We start from the raw sequence: 20,000 nt of genomic DNA, 5'->3' as shown, positions 1-20,000 counted from the left end.
CTCCTCGGTACCAGCTCCCTCCATGCCTCTGGGGCCAGAGCGGCCTTGAGCAGGGCCGGACCAGGTGGTCGGGGGCCTACCGTCCCAGGTTTTAGCTGGCGTGAGCAGAGTGGACGGACCCTGGCTCCCCAGGACCATCTCCATTTTGCCAGCAGGGGCGGCCGTCCCCGCCTGGCCACGGCCAGCTCGGCTGGAGACACTCATGGGGCTGGGGGCCCAAGAAAGAATGGGGAGAGGGGGACAATCCCATAGGAGGGGCCCGAGGCCCGACCCCCAGGCCCGTGTCCAACACGCAGCTCCGTTTTGCTGCCATGTAGAGGTCCACGACATCTCTGAGAGCAGCTGCTCAGTCTGTGTTTGGCAGACAGTGGGCCTTTGCTTGAATGCTTCCAGAAACGGGAGGCTCATTAACTTCCTTTTAGCCTGTGCCCGGGCGGGGGGCTCCCGTCTCTCTGTGCTTGCTCTCTCAAGGTGCCTCGTTGGCCCTCAGGCCCGGTGGAGGCTTTTCCGCCATTACCCCCGCCCTCCTTGCCCGGGCTGGCGAGCCCTCCTCACTGCCTCGTTCTACTCACGTGGGCGCGTTCCTCCTCTGTAGAAGGGCAGCCACGAGGGCAAGGGCTGTCTCGTGGGGCTCTGTGTCCCCAGCGCCTGGCGCACAGTAGGGGCTTGCCAGACGCTGCTGGAACCGAGTCGGCTCCGTCCCCAGGACCCTTCAGTGGGACCGGGGGCCGAGTGCCGTCGGGGCGGGTGGGATCCCTGACTCCTGGCGGCCTCCGGGAGGGCAGGGCGGCCCCTCACCGGCTCTCCTTTCCTGTCCAGAGGACACTCTGCAGGCCCACAGTGCCCTGTTCCTGGAGAGCGGCCCGGCCGACGGCCCCTCGTCCCCAGATGCCCCAGCCCTGGTGCTCCCGCCCCCCTCGGGGTCAGAAGTCGGGCAGGAGGCTCAGCGAGGGCAGCTCCAACAGTGAGAGCTCGGGGTCCAGCGAGAGCCTGCCTTCAGCCAGCATGGCGCACAGTGAGTGCTCAGCCCCAGGCCGGGCCCCGGGTGGTCCCCCCGAGGAGCCCCCGGCCCGGCCCTCTGCCCGCCTGGCTGCCCAAGGCGGAGGAGGAGCCGGGACTCTGACCCTGAGCAGTCGAAAGGCCGGCACCCTCAGGTCGGCCCAGGGGTAGCTGGGCCCCGGCCACTCGGCTGGCTGGGCCGGTCCTGGCCGGACAGCTGCAGGGGCAGCCAGGCTCGAGGCGCAGCCCGGTGCCCAGGCCTGGGAAAGCTTCCCCCCCCATCTGAGCTGGGAGCCCCCGGCAGAGGGAGGGCAGTGGGCATGGGCTTCCCAGCAGTGATGGGTATGGGGGGAGGCGGTCCTCCCCGGGGTTGTGCCTCAGTTCTCCTAGGCCCTGGGACTTTGTGGGGCTCCCCCTGTGTGCACACCCACAGGAAGCTGCCCATAGCAGTAACAGCAGACGTGAGGGGCGGCTTGAGCCCTCAGAATCCTGCCCCCCCCGTTTGCCCGCTCAAACACCCCGTGAATATCCTCTCCTTTGCCCGCTCAAATGCCCCAAGCCAGAGCGGGAGCTGCTCGTGTGGCCTTTGGCGGCGTTCCTGGCCGGGGCAGCAGGCAGCCCACGGGGCACACAGGGCCCCGGGCAGCGTCCCCTGCCGGTGTAGACGCCGCTCTTCTGTTCCTGCAGTTGTCTCCAAGTGGTGGGGAACCAAGCGGCTGGACTACGAGCTCTACTGCCCCGACGTGCTCACGGCCTTCCCCACCGTGGCCCTCCCCCATCTCTTCCACGCCAGCTACTGGGAGTCCACGGACGTGGTGGCCTTCATCTTGAGACAGGTACTGGCCGCCAGCTGCTTCCAGGGCTGCCCAGCCTTGGCCACCCTTTGGCTCATCCTGGAGCTTGCTGGCCAGGAGGAGTGCTCCTTGTGTCCGTCTGTCTGTCCAGGCCAGGAGGAGTGCTCCCTGTGTCCTTCTGGCTGGGACAGGCGCTCCCTGTGTCCCTCTGTCTGTCCTGGCCAGGAGGAGTGCTCCTTGTGTCCGTCTGTCTGTCCAGGCCAGGAGGTGCTCCCTATGTGTGTCTTTCTATCCTAGCTGGGAGAGGTGCTCTCTCTATACGTAATGTCCTGGCCAAGAGGAGTGCTCTGTGTGTCCCTCTGTCCTGGCCAGGAGGAGTGCTCCCCATGTCCTTCTGTCCTGGCTGGGACAGGCGCTCTCTATGTCCCTCTGTCCGTCCTGGCCAGGAGGAGTGCTCCCTGTGTCTCTCTGTCCTAGCCAAGAGGAGTGCTCTGTGTGTCCCTCTGTCCTGGCCAGGAGGAGTGCTCCCCATGTCCTTCTGTCCTGGCTGGGACAGGCGCTCCCTGTGTCCCCTCTGTCTGTCCTGGCCAGGAGGAGTGCTCCTTGTGTCCGTCTGTCTGTCCAGGCCAGGAGGTGCTCCCTATGTGTGTCTTTCTATCCTAGCTGGGAGAGGTGCTCTCTCTATACGTAATGTCCTGGCCAAGAGGAGTGCTCTGTGTGTCCCTCTGTCCTGGCCAGGAGGAGTGCTCCCCCATGTCCTTCTGTCCTGGCTGGGACAGGCGCTCTCTATGTCCCTCTGTCCGTCCTGGCCAGGAGGAGTGCTCCCTGTGTCCCTCTGTCCTGTCTATCACCAGCCGACTTTTGGGGGCACTCCGAGTGCAGCCCTGGAGCCAGCCAGGCCGGGCAGAGGGCCTCCGGCCTCCTCCTCGCCCCAGGGCCAGGAGCTCGTCTCTCGGGGCCTCCTTTCTCCTCAGCCTCGGCGGTCTGTGCGCCGCCTGGACAAGGAGGGGCTTCCTAGCTCCCTTCTCTGGGCCGGAAAAGGATTCTCATCCGGGTCTTTGCACCTTGGGCAGGGAGGCCCAGTCTCCGGGCCGAGCCCCCTGCTTTGAGGGCCGGGCCCCCTGTGGGGGGCGTCCCTGCTGCTGGGTCCTCGGGTCCCTCAGGGGGCTGCTCTCGAAGAATCGGGCATGACGAGGAAAGCGATTGGAGCAGGACGGCCCCTTCCTTAACAGACGAGGAAACGGAGGAAGTTTCCCTTCCTCGGCAGGGACCGCTGAAGTCCTCCTGCCTCCCGGGGTCTTCCCCGCCGGCTCTCGGGGCGGGCGAAGTCGCGGCTTTCTGTCTTTGCTATTTAAGGAGCGCTCGATGAGGATTGCTCCATTTTCTACAGCCCCTGCTTCTCACTGGATCCTCCCACCACCTCCTCCTGGGAGGGAGGTGCTGTCATCATCCCCAGTTTGCAGATGAGGAAACTGAGGCAAACAGGGCCACTTGGCCAAGATCACAGGAATCATTTGTGGCAGTTAGACTCAGACCTTGCAGAGCCACCCAGAGGCCTTTGGGTGGGATGTGGCGGGACCGGGGGAGCTCCTCCGGACAGAGGAGGCCCAGGACCGACGGCGTGTGGCGCGGCGTGACCGCTCCCAGCGGCCGGAGGAGGAAGCAGGCGGGAGGGCCGGCGTCCTCGGCACCGCAGAGCTGCTGACGGGATCACGTGGCGCAAAGGGCTCGTTGGCAGGAAGTGCGGTGGGCGTCGGCCGCGACGGAGAGCGCCCGGTGTGGGGCTTCTGCCGGGCCGGCCATTTCCACGGGCAGGAGCTTGGGGACGGGGCTGCCCGGCTCAGCCCCCGCCAGCCCCTCCCTCAGAAAGGGCGCCCAGAACGAGGACCTCCCAGCCGGCCTCAGGATCGCTGGAGCACAGAGAATTCCGGAAGGAGGCCCCTCCCCCTCTCTTCCTCCCACCCCCATCAAGCAATTGGAGTTTCTCCTTTTTATGTAAAAATGGCCAGACCCTGTGGGTTTGGTTCTACTCTTGCTACTGTACACTTTGTGAGAGACCCTGCCCCATCACTGGGGGCTGTGAGAGACCCTGCCCCATCACTGGGGGCTGTGAGAGACCCTGCCCCATCACTGGGGCTGTGAGACCCTTCCCCACCACAAACTGAGCCTCGGAGGCTGTGGGCCCACCCGGAGGGCCTGGCCTTTCCCTCTGCGCGCTCAGACACCTCAGACTGCCCTTGAGGCTAGCCATGAGGCTGGCGAGCTCTTGCCATCATCCCCTCGGCCTTGGCAGTGGGAGAAGCAGTGGGGTGGGGGTCGTTTCCAGCCCCCTCCCTCCCCGGCACAGCCCAGAATGAGCCGGCGGCGCTCCTCCATGGGCCGGGCTCCTCTGCCCCTTTGCTCCGGCGGCTCCGTCCCCTCGAGGATGACAGGGGCGGGAGCCGGGGGCTGCGTCCTCGGAGACGGCAGGTCCCGGACGCCCGTTGGCGGAGGGAGCCCCGAAGCCCCTGGCTTGGTGCACGTGGGAACTCCCAGATAGGGGGATTGCGCACGAGAGCGTTTTCTTCCCTTCACCGAGTGCCCGAGGGGCCGAGTGCCTTCGCGAGCCCGTGGAGAGGAGGGCTCCCTGGGACCTCCTGGAGACAGTGTGCCCCCCCCGCCTCTGCAGAGAAGAGAGGCAGACGCCCCTTTGCTGGCACCCCTCACCCTGCGCTTCCCCCGATTCCGGGGGCCTGGCAGAGGTTCTGGGACCCCCAGCGGAGGGGACTCGGCCCAGGAAGCCCTGCCCGAGGCACCCAGAGCTGGGAGCTGAGCAGCCCCCCTCTCACTCCGTCTGCTCATCAGGTCGGGGGGGCGGGGCTGAGGACCCGGCTGCCAGGGCTCTCGAGGGGATCCAGTGAACCCAGGGCGCCGGAGAGCTTGGCGGGCACTGCCCCCGCCCTGTGCCCCTCAGCCCCGCGGGATGTTCTGGCGTCCTGGAGCCGGGGCTGCCATCCCAGCCGGGGCCACGGGCGGCTCCTGGTCTGGGCCGAGTTGGGAGGATGGAAAAAGGGATGATTCTGGCTCAGGCGAATGTTTGGGGGCACCCAGCGGGTGACCGTACAGCTAGCTGTAGCTGGAAAACGGTGGATGCTGGGGGGTGAGCATTGGGAGGGGGAGCTGGCAAAGGGTTCTGGGAGAAGTCAGGGGACAGATGGGAATTCCAAGCTTGGGGGCCAGCCTGAGGAGTCGGGAAGTGGGGGAGGGGCCCAGTGTGGCTGGGTCACTGAGGGTGGGGTGGGAGAGGAAGTCCAGTTATGTAGACAAACAGAGGACATATGATCCTAGAAGCAGTGGGGAGCCACAGCAAGTGACTGAGTAAGGAGGTGACTTGTACTTTGGGAAGATCCCAGTCGGAGTACAGCGGTGCCAGAAGAGCCCCGGGGCAGGCCCTCTGGGGGCTTCTTTCTGCCTGAGACTGCGCTGACTCCCACCTTCCTCCGCTATCGCACTTCCCGGCTCCCTTTTGCCCCCCCATCCCATTTCTGCCTCCATTGTATTCCTTTTCTTTACTCTGTAGCTCTGTGTGTGCGCCCTTGGCTCTCCCCAACCATCACAACCCTGGGGAGTGTCCGTCCTCTCCCCCATCCCGCGGCCGGCACACAGTAGTGGCTCACTAAGTGCCTGTTTTGGCCAGTTGGGTCCTGACCACGTGGCGTCACCCCCTTTCCCCTGAGCCCCCCCCCCCACCGTCTGTGATTCTCGCCCCCAGGGGCGCTCATTGCTTGGTTCTAAGATAACGTAGATGGCAAAGCTCTCCCACTGTGCCTCCTCTCTCTGCCCCTGGGGAGGCTGGGAGGACCGAGGGAAGCGGCCCTGATGGGGCGTGTCTCTGCTGTGTCGCTGTAGGTCATGCGCTACGACAGCGGGGCTGTAAAGGAGAGCCACGGCCTGGACCCTTCCACTCTGAGCCCATCCAACCCCAGAGAAAAATGGCTTCGCAAGCGGACCCAGGTCAAGCTGAGGGTAGGTGAGGCTCAGAGCCCCTGGGAGGCCGCCCCTGGCCTCCCCTGTCCCGGCCTCCCCTGGCCTGGCCTCCCCTGGCCTGGCCTCCCCTGGCCTGGCCTGCCCTGTCCCGGCCTCCCCCTCCCAGCCTCCCCGTCCTGGCCTCCCCCGTCCTGGCCTCCCCTGGCCTGGCCTGCCCTGTCCCGGCCTCCCCATCCTGGCCTCCCCTGTCCTGGCCTGCCCCGTCCCGGCCTCCCCTGTCCCGGCCTGCCCTGTCCCGGCCTGCCCTGTCCCAGCCTCCCCTGTCCCGGCCTCCCCTGTCCCGGCCTGCCCTGTCCCGGCCTCCCCTGTCCCAGCCTCCCCGTCCCGGCCTCCCCCGTCCCGGCCTCCCCCGTCCCGGCCTCCCCTGTCCCGGCCTGCCCTGTCCCGGCCTCCCCCTCCCAGCCTCCCCGTCCCGGCCTCCCCCGTCCTGGCCTCCCCTGGCCTGGCCTGCCCTGTCCCGGCCTCCCCATCCTGGCCTCCCCTGTCCTGGCCTGCCCCGTCCTGGCCTCCCCTGTCCCGGCCTGCCCTGTCCCGGCCTCCCCTGTCCCAGCCTCCCCTGTCCCAGCCTCCCCGTCCTGGCCTCCCCTGTGCCAGCCTCGGGATGGGCAGGGGGAATCTGGGCTTGGGGATATCAGGGGCTGCTCCAGGCCGGAAAGCAGGATGTTCAGGAATAGTTGGTGTCCCCCTCGGGATCTTCCCACTGAGAGTGAGAGTGAGCCCCAGGTTCCCCGGCTCCTCGAGGACACAAGGATGGTCCTCCTGGATGTCTCCTGTGACTCCTCACCCCCACCCCAGCCACAGGAGGGGGAGCGGCAGACGCAGCCCCGCCCCGAGGGACCTCCCAGGCTGGCCCACGTTGGGGAGCGGGTCTCGGCCAGGCAGCCCTGGGGAGGGGGCTCTTTTTGCCTTGCTGGTGACCCCTCGGATGGTGAATGTCCATGTCTCCCGAGCCAGCTGCCCCTGCAGCCCCAGATACACCTGGGCAGTGGTGCACCGAGATGCCCCCTGCACAGCTACTCAGACCCTCCCCGAGGGCTGATCAGCTGCTTCTGAGAGCCCATGGGGGGGTCTCCATTTCCCCTCCTCGGGGGGACCTTGAGGACTGTGGAGTCACAGGAATGGGTGCCCCTGAGACCTGCCCCTCCCGAATGGGCCAAGGGGACTGTCAGGCTCCTCCCCTAAGCTGGATCAGGAGAGAGCTTGGGGGCAGCCTGAAGGAAAGAGTCCTCGTGGGCACTTCTGTGTGGGCATTTGGACCAAGGGTGCCCGATGCCGGGGAAGGCTGGGTGCCGAAGGGGTCCTTGTGGTTAGCTCATGCAAACACACGTTAGTGCCTCTGACGGGACGGGGGAACAACTGAGCCAACATTTACTAAACACTGGGCTAAGTACGGTCACTAAGCGGGCACACAAAGGTGTGCCCTGTCCTCAAGAACTTACAGTCTGGGGGGAGGAGGCTGTGGGGAGAGAAGGGGGTTCGGTTTGGGAAGCCGAAGGGATGGACAACGGGGGAGCCCCGGGGAAGTTGCCCGACACCCCCTTTTCAATAGCAGTGATGTGAATATGACCATTCCAGAACCAGAAAGTATCGGGGCGGAGGGGGGGCGGTGTGAGTTCCTCGAAGGGAATGAAGCGAACAGGCCTCGGGCCAGCCTAGAAGGCCCCAGAGCCGTCTTCTGACGGAAACTTCCACGGCAAAACTTGGCTTTGCCCCCTCCTTAGTTCCACAGCCTGGGCGTAAAGCTGTTCACACTGTACGTGGACAGGCTGAGCCAATCTCCTCGTCCTTCCAGAATGTGACCGCTAATCACCGTGCCAATGATGTGATTGCCGCAGAAGATGGCCCGCAGGTCCTAGTGGGACGCTTCATGTACGGACCCCTTGACATGGTGGCCCTCACGGGAGAAAAGGTAGAAAGTTCCGGGCGCTTCTCGGCCTCCCGGGACCCAGATTGTGCTGCCCAGAGAGCTTGGATGAGGGCAGAAGGAAGCCCTGGGTACGGCTCTGTGGGGCCTCGCTCTTTTGCTCCCCCCAAATCAGTCAGAACATCGAAAAGCCCGACATCGTGTGCAATATTCTGCCCCCGCAAACCCAGACTTCTTCAAAGGAGTGCAGGAAGGCATCTTTCCCCATTTGCACAATGACGGGTGATCTTTTCCAAGGGGTTTGTCTCAGTTTGATAGTTCCGCCTGGCCTCTGGGAGCTCTGGGAAGTCATGGGGCCCCGGAGCCCTCCCCCTGCCCTGTGTGGGGATGCCAGGCCCTGTTGAATCCAACTTTCCCATCTCCCAAAGCAGGAAACGGAGACCCAAGGAAACTGGCTCGAGGTCACATGGGGAGCAAGAAGGTATGGGATGGGAACTCAGGGCGTGGGACTTCCCACGCTAGGTTGTCTCTGCTGTCTGCCCCAGCAGTCTATCAGTTGAGCTGCAGAGCAGAGGCCAGACCCACAGGCCTTTGTTTTCAGTGCCAAAAGCCTCTCTGGCTGTCAGGAGCTCCTGCCTCTTCAGGCTTCCCGGGCCCGGGCACAGCCACCCACTCCCTGGGCCCCTCTCGCCTCCAGGGGGTAACGTAAGCCAGTCCGTCTTCCCTGAGCCTGGGACAAAGCCTGGGTGCCGGGTCCCTGGGGGGAGGCTCAGCTGGCGCTCCTGTGCCCCTGCAGGTGGACATTTTCGTTATGGCGGAGCCGTCCTCGGGCCGCTGGCACTACTTGGACACAGAGATCACCAACAGCAGTGGACGCGTCACTTACGGCGTGCCCAAGCCCAAGCGGCTGGGGGTCGGGGTCTATCCCATCAAGATGGTGGTCAGGTAAGGCGGCTCGCTTCCCGTGGGCTTCCTTCCACGGCCCGGCCGTCCCGTCCCGTTTCCTGGGACTCGGCACGTTCATCCCAACCCCCCAGGAGCGTAGGAGAAGCTGACTTTTCCCCCTTTCTCCAGAAAGTCCTGGGTGGGATGATCCTGGCAGAGCCCAGCCATCCCAAGGCTCTGATGGTAGGCAGAAGGGAAAGGAGGGGCCTATGAGATCTCCCCCAGCGCAGCCCTTTGGGAAAGGGGAAAGGGTTCTGGAGACCCCCTTGTGTCTTTCAGAGGGGACCAGACCACGGCGATGAGCTACTTGACGGTCCTCCCCCGGGGCATGGAGTGTGTCGTGTTCAGCATCGACGGTTCTTTCGCGGCCAGCGTCTCCATCATGGGCAGCGACCCCAAGGTCAGGGCAGGAGCTGTGGATGTTGTCCGGTGAGGAAGTCACCCCCCAGCCCCCACATCACAGGCTCTGGGGGGGGATGTTTGGGCAAAGACCCGCCTGCACTAAAACTGGTTTCTGCCTTCCCAGGCTCCTCTTGTTTAGCCTGTCTGGGAATCTGGGGCCATGGCTTCCAATACTGCTTATGGCCTTCACCCTCTGGCCTCAGTTTGCTTATTTGTTCAATGGGGGAACAAGTCTTGGCTGCCTGGGATACTGTGAGGATAATAAATGAGAAAGAGCTTTTCACACCATGCTCCCCGTCAGTCAGTCAGTCAACAAGCATTTATTAAGCACCTACTAAGTGCTAAGCAATGGGGATTTAAAGAAAGGCAAAAACCCAGTTCTTCCCTGGAGGAGCTTATCATCTAATGGGGGAGACAACATGTAACTAAATGTACAAATGAAGTCAAGCTAGAAATGACATAATTAGTGGGGGACGGCATTATCATTGAGGTGGCTGGGAAAGTCTTCCTGCGACGGGCGAGATTTTAGTTGGGACTTAAATGAAGACTGGGAGGTCAGTGAACAGAGCTGAGAAGGGAGATTTCGGGCCAGGGAGAATGCCTGCCCAGCCTGGAGCTAAGAGATGGAGGTTCGTGCTTGGAGGCCAGGGCGCTGGGCAGAAGAAGACTTGTGCATGTGGAGTGAGGAGGAAGGAGATAGCATGTGTACGGAGTCCAGAAAAGCGAGGAGGCAGGCTAATTTGGGGGGAAGTTTTTTCATTTTAAATTTCCATTCCAAATTCCCTTCCCTCTATCCATTGAGAAAGCTAGAAATACAATACTCGCCACCCAAGTTTTCACATTAACTGTGCTGTGAAAACAAAAACAAAGAAAAATGAAAAGAAAACAAATGCCTCCATCGGCCCTCTGAGTCCACCAGATCTTCTCCGGGGACGGATAGCATTTTCCCTCATGGGTCCTTTGCTTTTGTCTTGGATCACTGTATCAGTTGGAATAGCGAAGTCTTTCCGAGTTGATCTTTGTTACGGTGTCGCTGCTACAGTATGAAGTGTGCTCCTGGTCCTGCTAATTTCACTTCTTCCCTCCACGTCAGACTCGTCTGATTTTCCTGAAAACACCCTGCCTGTCCTTTCTTACAGCTCAGTAGAATGCGTGCCGATTCTGCACCGTAACTTGTTCCGCCATTCCTCAACGGATGGGCTTGCCCTTCGCCACTCAGAGCTGCTATCAATATTTCCGTACAAAAGTCCTTTCCCCTGTTCTTTGATCTCATTTAGGTGGTCAGGTCAGGTGGCTAGCTGCCCGCGGGTTCCAATGGCAGCGGTTTTGCGGGGTCACTGTTTTATAGCCCTTTGGGAGTAGTTCCAAATTGTTCTCCAAAACGCTGGACCAGCTCACGATTCCGCCGGCAGTGCATTAGTGTCCCCTTTCCCACATCTCCCCCGCCATATATCATTGTTCTTTTCTGTCATTTTAGCCATTCTGATGATATGATATGGAAACCTAGAGTTACAATTTACATTTCTCTGATTATTAGTGATTTAGAAGATTTTTTCTTTTTAGAAAATTTAATTTCTTCTAATAACTATTCACATCCTTTGGCCATTATCTATTAGGAAATGGCTCTCTTGTTTTTTCTATAAATTTGACTCAGTTCTCTATATATTGGAGAAATACTTTTATCAGAAAAAAACTTGCTTAGAATCCCCCCTCCCACACACACACACCTCGAGTTTTCTAGTTTTCTTCTAATTTTGGCTTCCTTGGTTTTGTTTGTGTAAAACCATTTTCAATCACATCCTATGAACTACTTCTTGTTAGGTCATAAATCCTCCCCTTCTCCATAGATCTGACAGGAAAACTTCCATGTTGCCTCAGTTCACTTATGGCATTCCCCCTTTATGTCGAAATCTTGCAGCCTTCATCTTGGTATACAGTGTAAGATGCTGGTCTTTACCTAATTTCTGCCCCGCTGCCTTCAGTTTTCCCAGTAGTTGTTCCCTAGGGAGTTCTCCTCTCCGAAGCTTCGGGATCATTTCCTAGCGTGTCCCGGGTCCCCCGTCTCCACCACGGAGCTTCCTCCGTTTCTTAGGTAGCACCAGGTTGCTTTGATAATGAACACTTTGTAATACAGTTTGAGGCATTTCCTTCGGGGCCTTCACGTTTCCCCCCTTGAATGCCCTAGACATCCTTAAGGTTTTATTCTCCCAGATACACTTCGTGCCATTTTTTTCTGGCTCTAGAAGCAATTCTTTAGTAGTTTTATGGGGATCTGTTTAGTAAATGGAACAAGCATGGTGATCTTTGCTGTTGGTTCATCCTGTCCACAAGGACTGACTGTTTCTCCACGTTTTTGACTCTTTCTTTGTGGGAGAGGGATGCCGTTCACTTAATCCCCACCTTCATCTAGAGCTGGTCTCTACAGGTCGTCTCCCACATCGCTTGTGTTGTCCGCACTTTTAAGACCCGGACGTGGTCTCGTGGGTTTTGTCGGTCGTACAGAGACGCGCTGATGGTTTGGGGGGTGTTTTATATCCTGCCCCCTGCAGGCACTGGCAGGACCTGGGCTATCTGATCCTCTACATCACAGGGCGGCCAGACCTGCAGAAACAGCGGGTGGTGTCCTGGCTGGCCCAGCACAACTTCCCCCAGGGCATGATTTTCTTTTCCGACGGACTGGTGCATGACCCCCTGAGGCAGAAGGCCATCTTTCTGCGGAACCTTGTACAGGAGGTGAGTGCGGGGCAGGGGGCGGGACTGGACAGGCCAGGACTGGGATGGGCAGCACGAGTGGGCAGAGCAGAGCATGGAGGGCCAGGGCAGGAGTGGGCAGAGCAGAGCATGGGGGAGGGCCAGGGCAGGAGTGGGCAGAGCAGAGCATGGAGGGCCAGGGCAGGAGTGGGCAGAGCAGAGCATGGAGGGCCAGGGCAGGGCAGGACTGGGATGGCCAGTGCTGGGCAGGAGAACACCCTCAGCCCTGTCACTGGCTTCCTGAAGGCGGCAGCAGTAGAGCCAGTTCTGAAAGAAGCTAGGGGTTGCAGAGGGTCCCCGAGGAGGGGCAGGATGCCAGCACGGGCGACAGGCTCGGCAGACCCCGACGGGAGAGCCGTGCCCCGTGGGGGCGGTCCAGCTGCTGTCTCCCGTCCTAGACCCGCATCACCTAGGCAAGCCCAGAGACAAGCTGACCACGGCCTGCAGCTCCCCGCAGCGGCTGGGTCGGGTGGGGTGAGGGGGCACTGCAGCTGCTCAGGGGGCCCTGTCGGGCTCCCCTGGGCTCAGCCTCCCTCCCGTGGGCCCTGCCTGCTTTTCAGTGTTTCATCAAGGTCAGTGCGGCCTACGGCTCCATGAAGGACATCTCGGTCTACAGCGCCCTGGGCCTGCCGCCCTCCCAGATCTTCATCGTGGGCCGTCCCGCCAAGAAGTACCAGCACCAGTGCCAGGTACGGTGAGGGCCCGAGGTGGGGCGGCCGGCTAAGCCAGGGTCCTCTCTGACCCTCCCCTCGTCCCCCCAGTTCCTCAGTGAGGGCTACGCGGCCCACCTGGCCTTGCTGGAGTCCAGCCACCGGGCCCGGCCCAAGAAGAACAACTCGCGGGTGATCTTGCGCAAAGGCAGCTTCGGCCTCCACTCCCAGCCCGAGTTCCTGAGGAAGAGGAACCATCTGCGCCGGACAATGTCTGTCCAGCAGCCCGACCCGCCGGTGTCCACCCCGAAGCCCGAGCGGGCCCAGAGCCAGCCGGAGTCGGACAAGGACCATGAGCGGCACCTCCCGCCGGGGGGCTGGGCCCGGGGAGCCCCCCCCAAATTTGAGTCTGTGCCCTAAAGTTGGGGAGCCACAGTCTGGGGCCGCCTTCCGGAGCGGGAGGCCTGCCTAGAGGCGGAGGGGCTGGGTCAGGGGTCAGTCTGCCTTCTCCCAAACACAAGGAGCTCTTCTTTGTTCCCCTCCCTGTGTCTGTCCAGAAATGCCCCCGGAGCAGCTGTGCCCCAAGCCCCGCAAGTGTGTCCTGTGACACCCGAGGTGCGTTTGTGAGGGTGGGAAGCCCCGCCCTGGGGACAGAACAAGGGATGGCCAGGGCCGGGGCTCCCCCCAGGCCCCGGGCGGCTTCGGGGCTGGAGATGGGCCGGCCTGGGACGGGCTGCGCCAGTTTTGGTCCAAGAGCTGTCCTCCTTCACCCACTTTGGGGTGCTGCCTGTGTGTTGTCCGTCTAGGTTTGGGGTCTTTTCCTGGGAAAGGCCTGAGGCTGGGGGCCCCGGCCCGGGTGCTGAGGTGCCGGGGAGAGCCCCCGCCCGGGCCCTCCCGTTTCCCATGCCCAGTGGGGCCTGCGTTTCCAGGGCTGCAGCCGCCCCCCCCCCCCGGGAGGGCCTGAGAGGCGCTGGTGACGGCCCTCGGCTTGCCTCGGCGGGGTCTCAGGCTGCGGAGCCCCCGCGCTGTCTGCAGGGGGCCTTCTCGGAACGGTGGCGGCAGCCTGTGCCGCCGACGGTGCTGTCCTTCTCCGGGCGCTCGAGCTCTGGGGCCCACCCGACGTCCCGTGGGCTTCCTCTAGCCTGATCCCACAGGGCTAGCCCCGGCTCCGTCCCAGAGTGAGCACGCCGAGGCCCTTCCCTCGAGGGGCCTCCATTCCCTCAAGTGTAAAGCGGGCATCGGACCCAGGAATCTCCGGGATCCCAGCCCGGCCCTGCCCCTCTGCTGGCCGACCCTCCAGTTCACAGTTTGGAGACGGCCTTCGGTTCCCTAGTCCCGATGCCCCCTTCCTGACCTGCCCCTTTCCCGAATCCTCGCCCAGGGCTGGTGGTCAGTGAGGAAGCTTAGGACAGAGGGAGGGGTGAAAACGGCCGCCGAGGGCAGAGGGCGCCCGGGCTCGTAGACAGTGTCGGGCCAGGCTCCCTTTGGAAGGTGAGCTGGGTTACTTCTTGCTCCATGCCCTCATGTACCATGCCCACCCCAATGTACCGTGCCCCCTCATATCCTTGCCCGTTCCCATGCACCGTGCCCCCTCATGTACTGTGCCTGCTCCCATGCACCGTGCCCCCTCATGTACCATGCCCGCCCCCACACACTGTGCCCCCTCATGTACCGTGCCTGTCCCCATGTACCATGCCCACTCCCATGTACCAGCAGTGCCCCCTCATGTACCATGCCTACTCCCACGCACCATGCCCCCCCATGTCCATGCCCACCCTCCCACACCGTGCCCCTGAGCCGATCTGCGCGTAGCTCCACTCCTGGCCTTGGCCCCTGGCTGATGCCCGACTATAGCTGTCTGCTTAGCCTGGGTCCAGGCCGTTTCCTTAGGTCTTTGGGATCCGGAGCTGCGCCCTGCCTCCCTGCCAGGGAAGTGACCCCGGAGGGTAGGGACGCCCCTTTGGCCTCCGTCTGGTGAGCGTGGCTCTTGCCCATGTCTACCTCTGCCCACCGGGGAGCACACAGCTCCAGCCCAGCTCCTCTGGCCCCGGACTTCAGCTGTTGAGCGGCAGTCAGCCAGTCAACCAACCTTCCTGCTGCCCATGGGCGGATGCCCTCCCCGCCGGGCTCTTTGGAGCCGGCCACCAGACACGCTTCTTTTCAGGAGGTCACCCCCAGCCGGACCCCTGGCTCTTGTGGCTCAGCCTCTGGGACCCCGGCCGGGGGGTGAGAAGAGGCCGCAGTCTCTGTCCAGCTGTGGCTCAGCAGGGGAGCTAAGCTCTGGCAGGCACAAGGCCCTGGGTTCACTGGGTGGCGGCCTTGCCCTCCCTTGTGGGTGCGGCCCCAGATCAGGGCTCCTCCTCAAGGCCCCTCCTCTACTTCTCTTTGGGGGGTCAGTCAGTGCCACGGGAGCCGGGGAGAGGCCTTAGAGGCCCACTGGCCGGCGGTCGCCCAGCTCCCCTCCAGCAGCCTGGCCTATGGGGGTCTGCCACCCTACCTTTCTGAGCAAGGCTGGGCTTAGAGCAGGAATTCGTGGTGCCGAGGACTCTCAGGTTCTGGAAGTGCTCAGTGAGGGTGCTAAGCTGCCCAGGCAACCCCTTGTGTGGCAGGGGGCCTTGCCCAGATGCCCACTTCAGCCCTCAGTTGTGTGCCCACGCCCACATGGCTCCCCATGCATTGGACTGGTCAGGCTGCGCTCTTCCAGTGAAGCTGGAAGAGATGTAGAGGGTGAGGGCTGAGCCTGGTGACCCCCGGGGGGCCAGCGCCCACCCCCACGGCCCAGCGCTGCAGCCCTCGTCCCCCGGCCTCCCACTTGGGGTTTGCCTGTGCTTGTGAGCTGGGCGCCAGGGCTTTCTCTGGCTTTCCTGCTGCCCTCCGTCCGCTCAGTGCTTCCGCTCCAGGGGAAGGCTCTTGTTTGTCTCTCCCCGTCAGCCAGCACAGTGGTGGGTCTGGGCTGGGGGAACAAGAGCCCAGGAAGCTGCTCCCAAGGGGCACAGACTTGGCTGAGAGACTTAGGGGGCTGCACGGAAGGAGATGGGACCCTTGTCCTCAGGCCCAGAGATGCCCCAGGGCCAGGGCTTCTGGGTGGGCTGCCCAAGGCCTGCATTAATTGCTTTCCTGCATTTCTTTATCCTCCCTCCTAGGTGAGAGGGGAGCTCCAACCCCGAGGCCCCTTTTCCCTTCAGATCCTGTGGGCCCTGTCCTTTGACCTCCCCAGACCTTTTTCTGAGACCTGGACTTCTGGAGGTCCCGTTGGGTGAGAGGAAGGGTACAGAGACTCTTCTCCTGCTTCTGGGGAGAACACGGGAACAGAGGAGGGTGGTCGGGCCCCTCGCCAGGGACCCCCCTTCAACTGGGTCTCTGGAACGATGTCCTTTTTCTCGGCTCTTGTGATGGTCTCCATTAAGTCCGTGTCGTTTCCAGTATTGTCCGTGGTTATGTGGTGACTGAGGTTACTTCTTCTGCCTCTTTGTACAAAGCGGGTCCCATCGTGTACAATCCTGAATGAGGCGTCCGAGCAGCGCCATGGGTCTGCGTTTTGTCGGAGCCGGGCTCTGCCTGTCCAGTGCTGTCACAAATAAAAACCTGCCTTGCCTTTAAGGATGGGGTTGGTGTTCCTCGGACTGGGCTGGGCACTCCCCTGCTTTCACAGATCCTAGTCCTGCTCACAAAGGCCCAGGGCCAGGCTGGGCCCCAGCGAGGCCGTCCAGGCCTGGGCGCTCCCCTGCTTTCACAGACCCTGGCCCTGCTCACAAAGGCCCAAGGCAGGACTCGGTGCTTCCCTGCTTTCACAGACCCTGGTCCTGCTCACAAAGGCCCAGGGCCGGGCTGGGCCCCAGCGAGGCGGTCCAGGGCTGGGTGCTCCCCTGCTTTTACACACCTGGGCCTGCTCACAAAGGCCCAAGGCTGGACTCGGTGCTCCCCTGCTTTCACACACCCTGGTCCTGCTCACAAAGGCCCAGGGCTGGGCCGGGCCCCAGCGAGGCCGTCCAGGCCTGGGCGCTCCCCTGCTTTCACACACCCTGGTCCTGCTCACAAAGGCCCAGGGCCGGGCTGGGCCCCAGCGAGGCGGTCCAGGGCTGGGTGCTCCCCTGCTTTTACACACCTGGGCCTGCTCACAAAGGCCCAAGGCAGGACTCGGTGCTTCCCTGCTTTCACAGACCCTGGTCCTGCTCACAAAGGCCCAGGGCCGGGCCGGGCCCCAGCGAGGCCGTCCAGGCCTGGGCGCTTCCCTGCTTTCACACACCCTGGTCCTGCTCACAAAGGCCCAAGGCAGGACTCGACATTCCCCTACTTTCACAGACCCTGGTCCTGCTCACAAAGGCCCAGGGCCAGGCCAGGCCGGGCCCCAGCGAGGCCGTCCAGAGCTGGGCGCTCCCCTGCTTTCACACACCCTGGTCCTGCTCACAAAGGCCCAAGGCTGGACTCGGTGCTCCCCTGCTTTCATGGTCCTGCTCACAAAGGCCCAGGGCCAGGCCGGGCCGGGCCCCAGCGAGGCCGTCCAGGGCTGGGCGTTCCCCTGCTTTTACACACCCAGGCCTGCTCACAAAGGCCCAGGGCCAGGCCAGGACGGGCCCCAGCGAGGCCGTCCAGGGCTGGGCGTTCCCCTGCTTTTACACACCCAGGCCTGCTCACAAAGGCCCAGGGCCAGGCCAGGCCGGGCCCCAGCGAGACCGTCCAGGGCTGGGCGCTCCCCTGCTTTTACACACCTGGGCCTGCTCACAAAGGCCCAAGGCAGGACTCGGTGCTTCCCTGCTTTCACAGACCCTGGTCCTGCTCACAAAGGCCCAGGGCCGGGCCGGGCCCCAGCGAGGCCGTCCAGGCCTGGGCGCTTCCCTGCTTTCACACACCCTGGTCCTGCTCACAAAGGCCCAAGGCAGGACTCGACATTCCCCTACTTTCACAGACCCTGGTCCTGCTCACAAAGGCCCAGGGCCAGGCCAGGCCGGGCCCCAGCGAGGCCGTCCAGAGCTGGGCGCTCCCCTGCTTTCACACACCCTGGTCCTGCTCACAAAGGCCCAAGGCTGGACTCGGTGCTCCCCTGCTTTCATGGTCCTGCTCACAAAGGCCCAGGGCCAGGCCGGGCCGGGCCCCAGCGAGGCCGTCCAGGGCTGGGCGTTCCCCTGCTTTTACACACCCAGGCCTGCTCACAAAGGCCCAGGGCCAGGCCAGGACGGGCCCCAGCGAGGCCGTCCAGGGCTGGGCGTTCCCCTGCTTTTACACACCCAGGCCTGCTCACAAAGGCCCAGGGCCAGGCCAGGCCGGGCCCCAGCGAGACCGTCCAGGGCTGGGCGCTCCCCTGCTTTCACACACCCTGGTCCTGCTCACAAAGGCCCAAGGCTGGACTCTGTCTCACACCCATGGAGGTAGGGGGCCTTCCTGGACTGTCTCTGGGCCAGACAGGTTCAGTCTCTCCCCTTGTGCCCACCATGGACCAAAGACCTCGCCGCAGGACAGAAGTAACAGCATTTATTATGGGGAGGGGCACCGTAGTGGCAGTTTTTAACACCCAAGGTCTAAATGAGGGATGAGGTGTGCCAGACATGTCAGCGGGTGGAGTCTGGGTGGGAAGGAAGCCTTCCTGAGCAGACATGATGGCGTTCTGGGCACCCCCCACGCCCGGCCTGGCGGTAACGCCGCCCAGACTGTGCCCCGAAGCTTCAGTCCAACCGTGAGCATCCAAGCTGGAGACGCCCCGTGGGCGTCCGGTCACTCCGCGCCGCAGGGGGTCACACGGCCTGCCAGTCCCCTGACGCGCCTCCGTCCAGACGCCCAGGGGCGCCGCTCCGACTGGCGCACGGCCCTCAGGTTGTAGGCCATGAGCAGGCGGTAATGAGCTACTGCTTGCTTCCTGTGGGGGACCCAAGGGGTGTTCAGGCCACAGGCCCCCCTCTGTTTCCCACAGATAGTCTCGTCTGAGCCGGACCGCAGGAGACTCCCAGCAGGGGAGGAGGGGGATGGAGAGGTGAAGCGCGGGGCTGCGAGCCCCCTGGGAAGGGGCTGCTCATGCTGAATTAGTCAGGGGAGGGGGACACAGCCAGGGGCCGCTCCAGCTTCTGGGTCAGATGCAGCCCCTTGGGGCCCTTCGAGACCCTCCCCCCAGCACTGGCCAGGAGCTGCCCCTGAGCCTTTACCTGCCGTGCCCACGTCCCCTCTTCAGGGTTGAACGAGAGCAACAGTCAAGTCACTAGGACAAGAGACGGGAGAGGGAGGAGGGGGCCTGGTTACCGTCCATGCCCGGGGGGACTGAGGGGCAGGACCCCAACCCGGCCCCATCCTCCCTGGCTGCACGTGGAGGAGCACTGGCAGAGTACTTGGGGACAGGGAGGGGCCCCGTGCCCGGCACTCCTGCCCTGGCCGAGGGCACTGACAGTGTGTAGACGAGGGAAGGGCTTCTGGGGAGGGGGTGTGCCGCCAGGCAGGGGGCTCGGGGCCTCCTCCGCTCCCAGCCCCCCTCACCTCTCGTCGGCGGCGATGGCCTCGTCGAAGGCTTCAGACAGCTGCTTCAGCTGCTCGATGCCCGCGGCCACAGACTCCATCTCCTCCTCCTCTTCCTCCTCCTGGCATCCGCCCCTGGACAGAGCAAACGTGAACCGGCTGGTCGGGGGGGCCTAGCCAAGCCCTGGGGGCCAGACCCCCCGCCCACCAAAGTCATGCCCGGGGAGGGAGGGCCGGGCTTGCCTGGTGGGGCAGAGAGGAGCCGGGGAAGAATAGGGGCTGAGGAGGGCAGCTGCCCGCTGGGAGCGCCTGCGCAGAGGACGGAGGGGGTCCTTGGTGATCCACGTGGAGAGCCTTCTCAGCCCCGAGCCCTGGCAGGGCGGGGTGGCGAGGGGGCGCCGGGCACTCCTCCTCCTGCTGGATGGGTGCGGGCTCCCGGCGGGGGCGCGGCCCGGGTCTCTCCGCAGCCCGCTTCCCTGGCAGGACTTCTGGATTTTCTGCAGTGGCACAGGCGCTCAGGTTAGAGTCGGGAGGCGGTCGGGGTTAGGGTTCCCGGCCGGCCGGGGGCCTCCTCCCGGGTACCTGAGCCACGGATCCCAGGGCCCTGCGGGCAGAGCCCGCGGCCACCCGCACGCGCTCCGGGCTCTCCAGCGGCTCCCAGGAGGGCCCGTCCCCAAAGTTGACGTCGAGGACTCCCAGGGGCAGGCGCCGGCTCAGGCGGGAGCGCAGCGAGCCGGACCGTGGCTTCCTCCGGCCCGGGCTCGGGCTCCCCTTCTCCTCGGTCAGCATCCGGTGGCTCCTGCGGCCTCGGGCCACCCCCGGCCACACCGACGTCATCCCTGCCGCGGCCTGGACCTCCCTGGGCAGGAAGGGCAGGTCCGTGAGGGGGGGGCCCTTAACGGGAGCCTGCTGGGGGCAAGGGGGGCGGGCTAAGCTGACCCCACCCCCAGCCTCCTCTGCTGCCCCGACACACACACGGGTCTCCAGGGACCGCGTCCCACCCCCACGGGCCCCCAGCTCGCCAGGGAGGACGGACAAGGAGGCCTTTGTGTGGGGGGGAGGGGGCGGGACCCTCCCTACCGCCTGGGGAGTGAGGAGGGGGGAAGGGCGGCTCCTCAGTGGGGGTCCTCA

At 63.6% G+C, this 20,000-nt stretch overlaps 2 protein-coding genes across 7 annotated transcripts in view; one reads left to right on the top strand and one right to left on the bottom strand.

Annotated features, from left to right (window-relative positions):
• Positions 1-16,021, top strand: part of PITPNM3 (PITPNM family member 3) — an 87,270-nt gene extending 71,249 nt beyond the window's left edge. Inside the window, 11 exon segments of the mRNA XM_074297717.1 lie at positions 1-7; positions 820-913; positions 915-1,015; positions 1,687-1,835; positions 5,682-5,798; positions 7,612-7,728; positions 8,480-8,628; positions 8,908-9,057; positions 11,580-11,763; positions 12,342-12,470; positions 12,543-16,021. The exon segment at positions 1-7 is cut by the window's left edge and continues 164 nt beyond it. Coding sequence (XP_074153818.1) covers positions 1-7; positions 820-913; positions 915-1,015; positions 1,687-1,835; positions 5,682-5,798; positions 7,612-7,728; positions 8,480-8,628; positions 8,908-9,057; positions 11,580-11,763; positions 12,342-12,470; positions 12,543-12,851 — 1,506 coding nt within the window. The 3' untranslated portion in view covers positions 12,852-16,021.
• A 1,864-nt stretch (positions 16,022-17,885) lies between these two features.
• PIMREG (PICALM interacting mitotic regulator) overlaps positions 17,886-20,000 on the bottom strand; it is a 2,569-nt gene continuing 454 nt past the window's right edge. The window contains exons 2-6 of one of the 6 annotated variants that reach the window (XM_074297715.1): positions 19,452-19,778; positions 19,113-19,366; positions 18,891-19,004; positions 18,566-18,618; positions 17,886-18,282 (exon numbers count right to left, since the gene is read on the bottom strand). In XM_074297715.1, the coding sequence (XP_074153816.1) occupies positions 18,588-18,618; positions 18,891-19,004; positions 19,113-19,366; positions 19,452-19,778 (726 nt within the window). In that variant the 3' untranslated portion in view covers positions 17,886-18,282; positions 18,566-18,587. The remainder of the gene's footprint in view (positions 18,283-18,565; positions 18,619-18,890; positions 19,005-19,112; positions 19,367-19,451; positions 19,779-20,000) is intronic. The other 5 variants (XM_074297716.1, XM_074297710.1, XM_074297712.1 and 2 more) reach the window with 5 other exon arrangements.

Source organism: Sminthopsis crassicaudata, chromosome 3 (assembly GCF_048593235.1).
Source record: "Sminthopsis crassicaudata isolate SCR6 chromosome 3, ASM4859323v1, whole genome shotgun sequence".
Classification (NCBI taxonomy): domain Eukaryota; kingdom Metazoa; phylum Chordata; class Mammalia; order Dasyuromorphia; family Dasyuridae; genus Sminthopsis; species Sminthopsis crassicaudata.
Note: the sequence above shows the minus strand (reverse complement) of the source record. Positions and strands in the feature narration are given on the sequence as shown.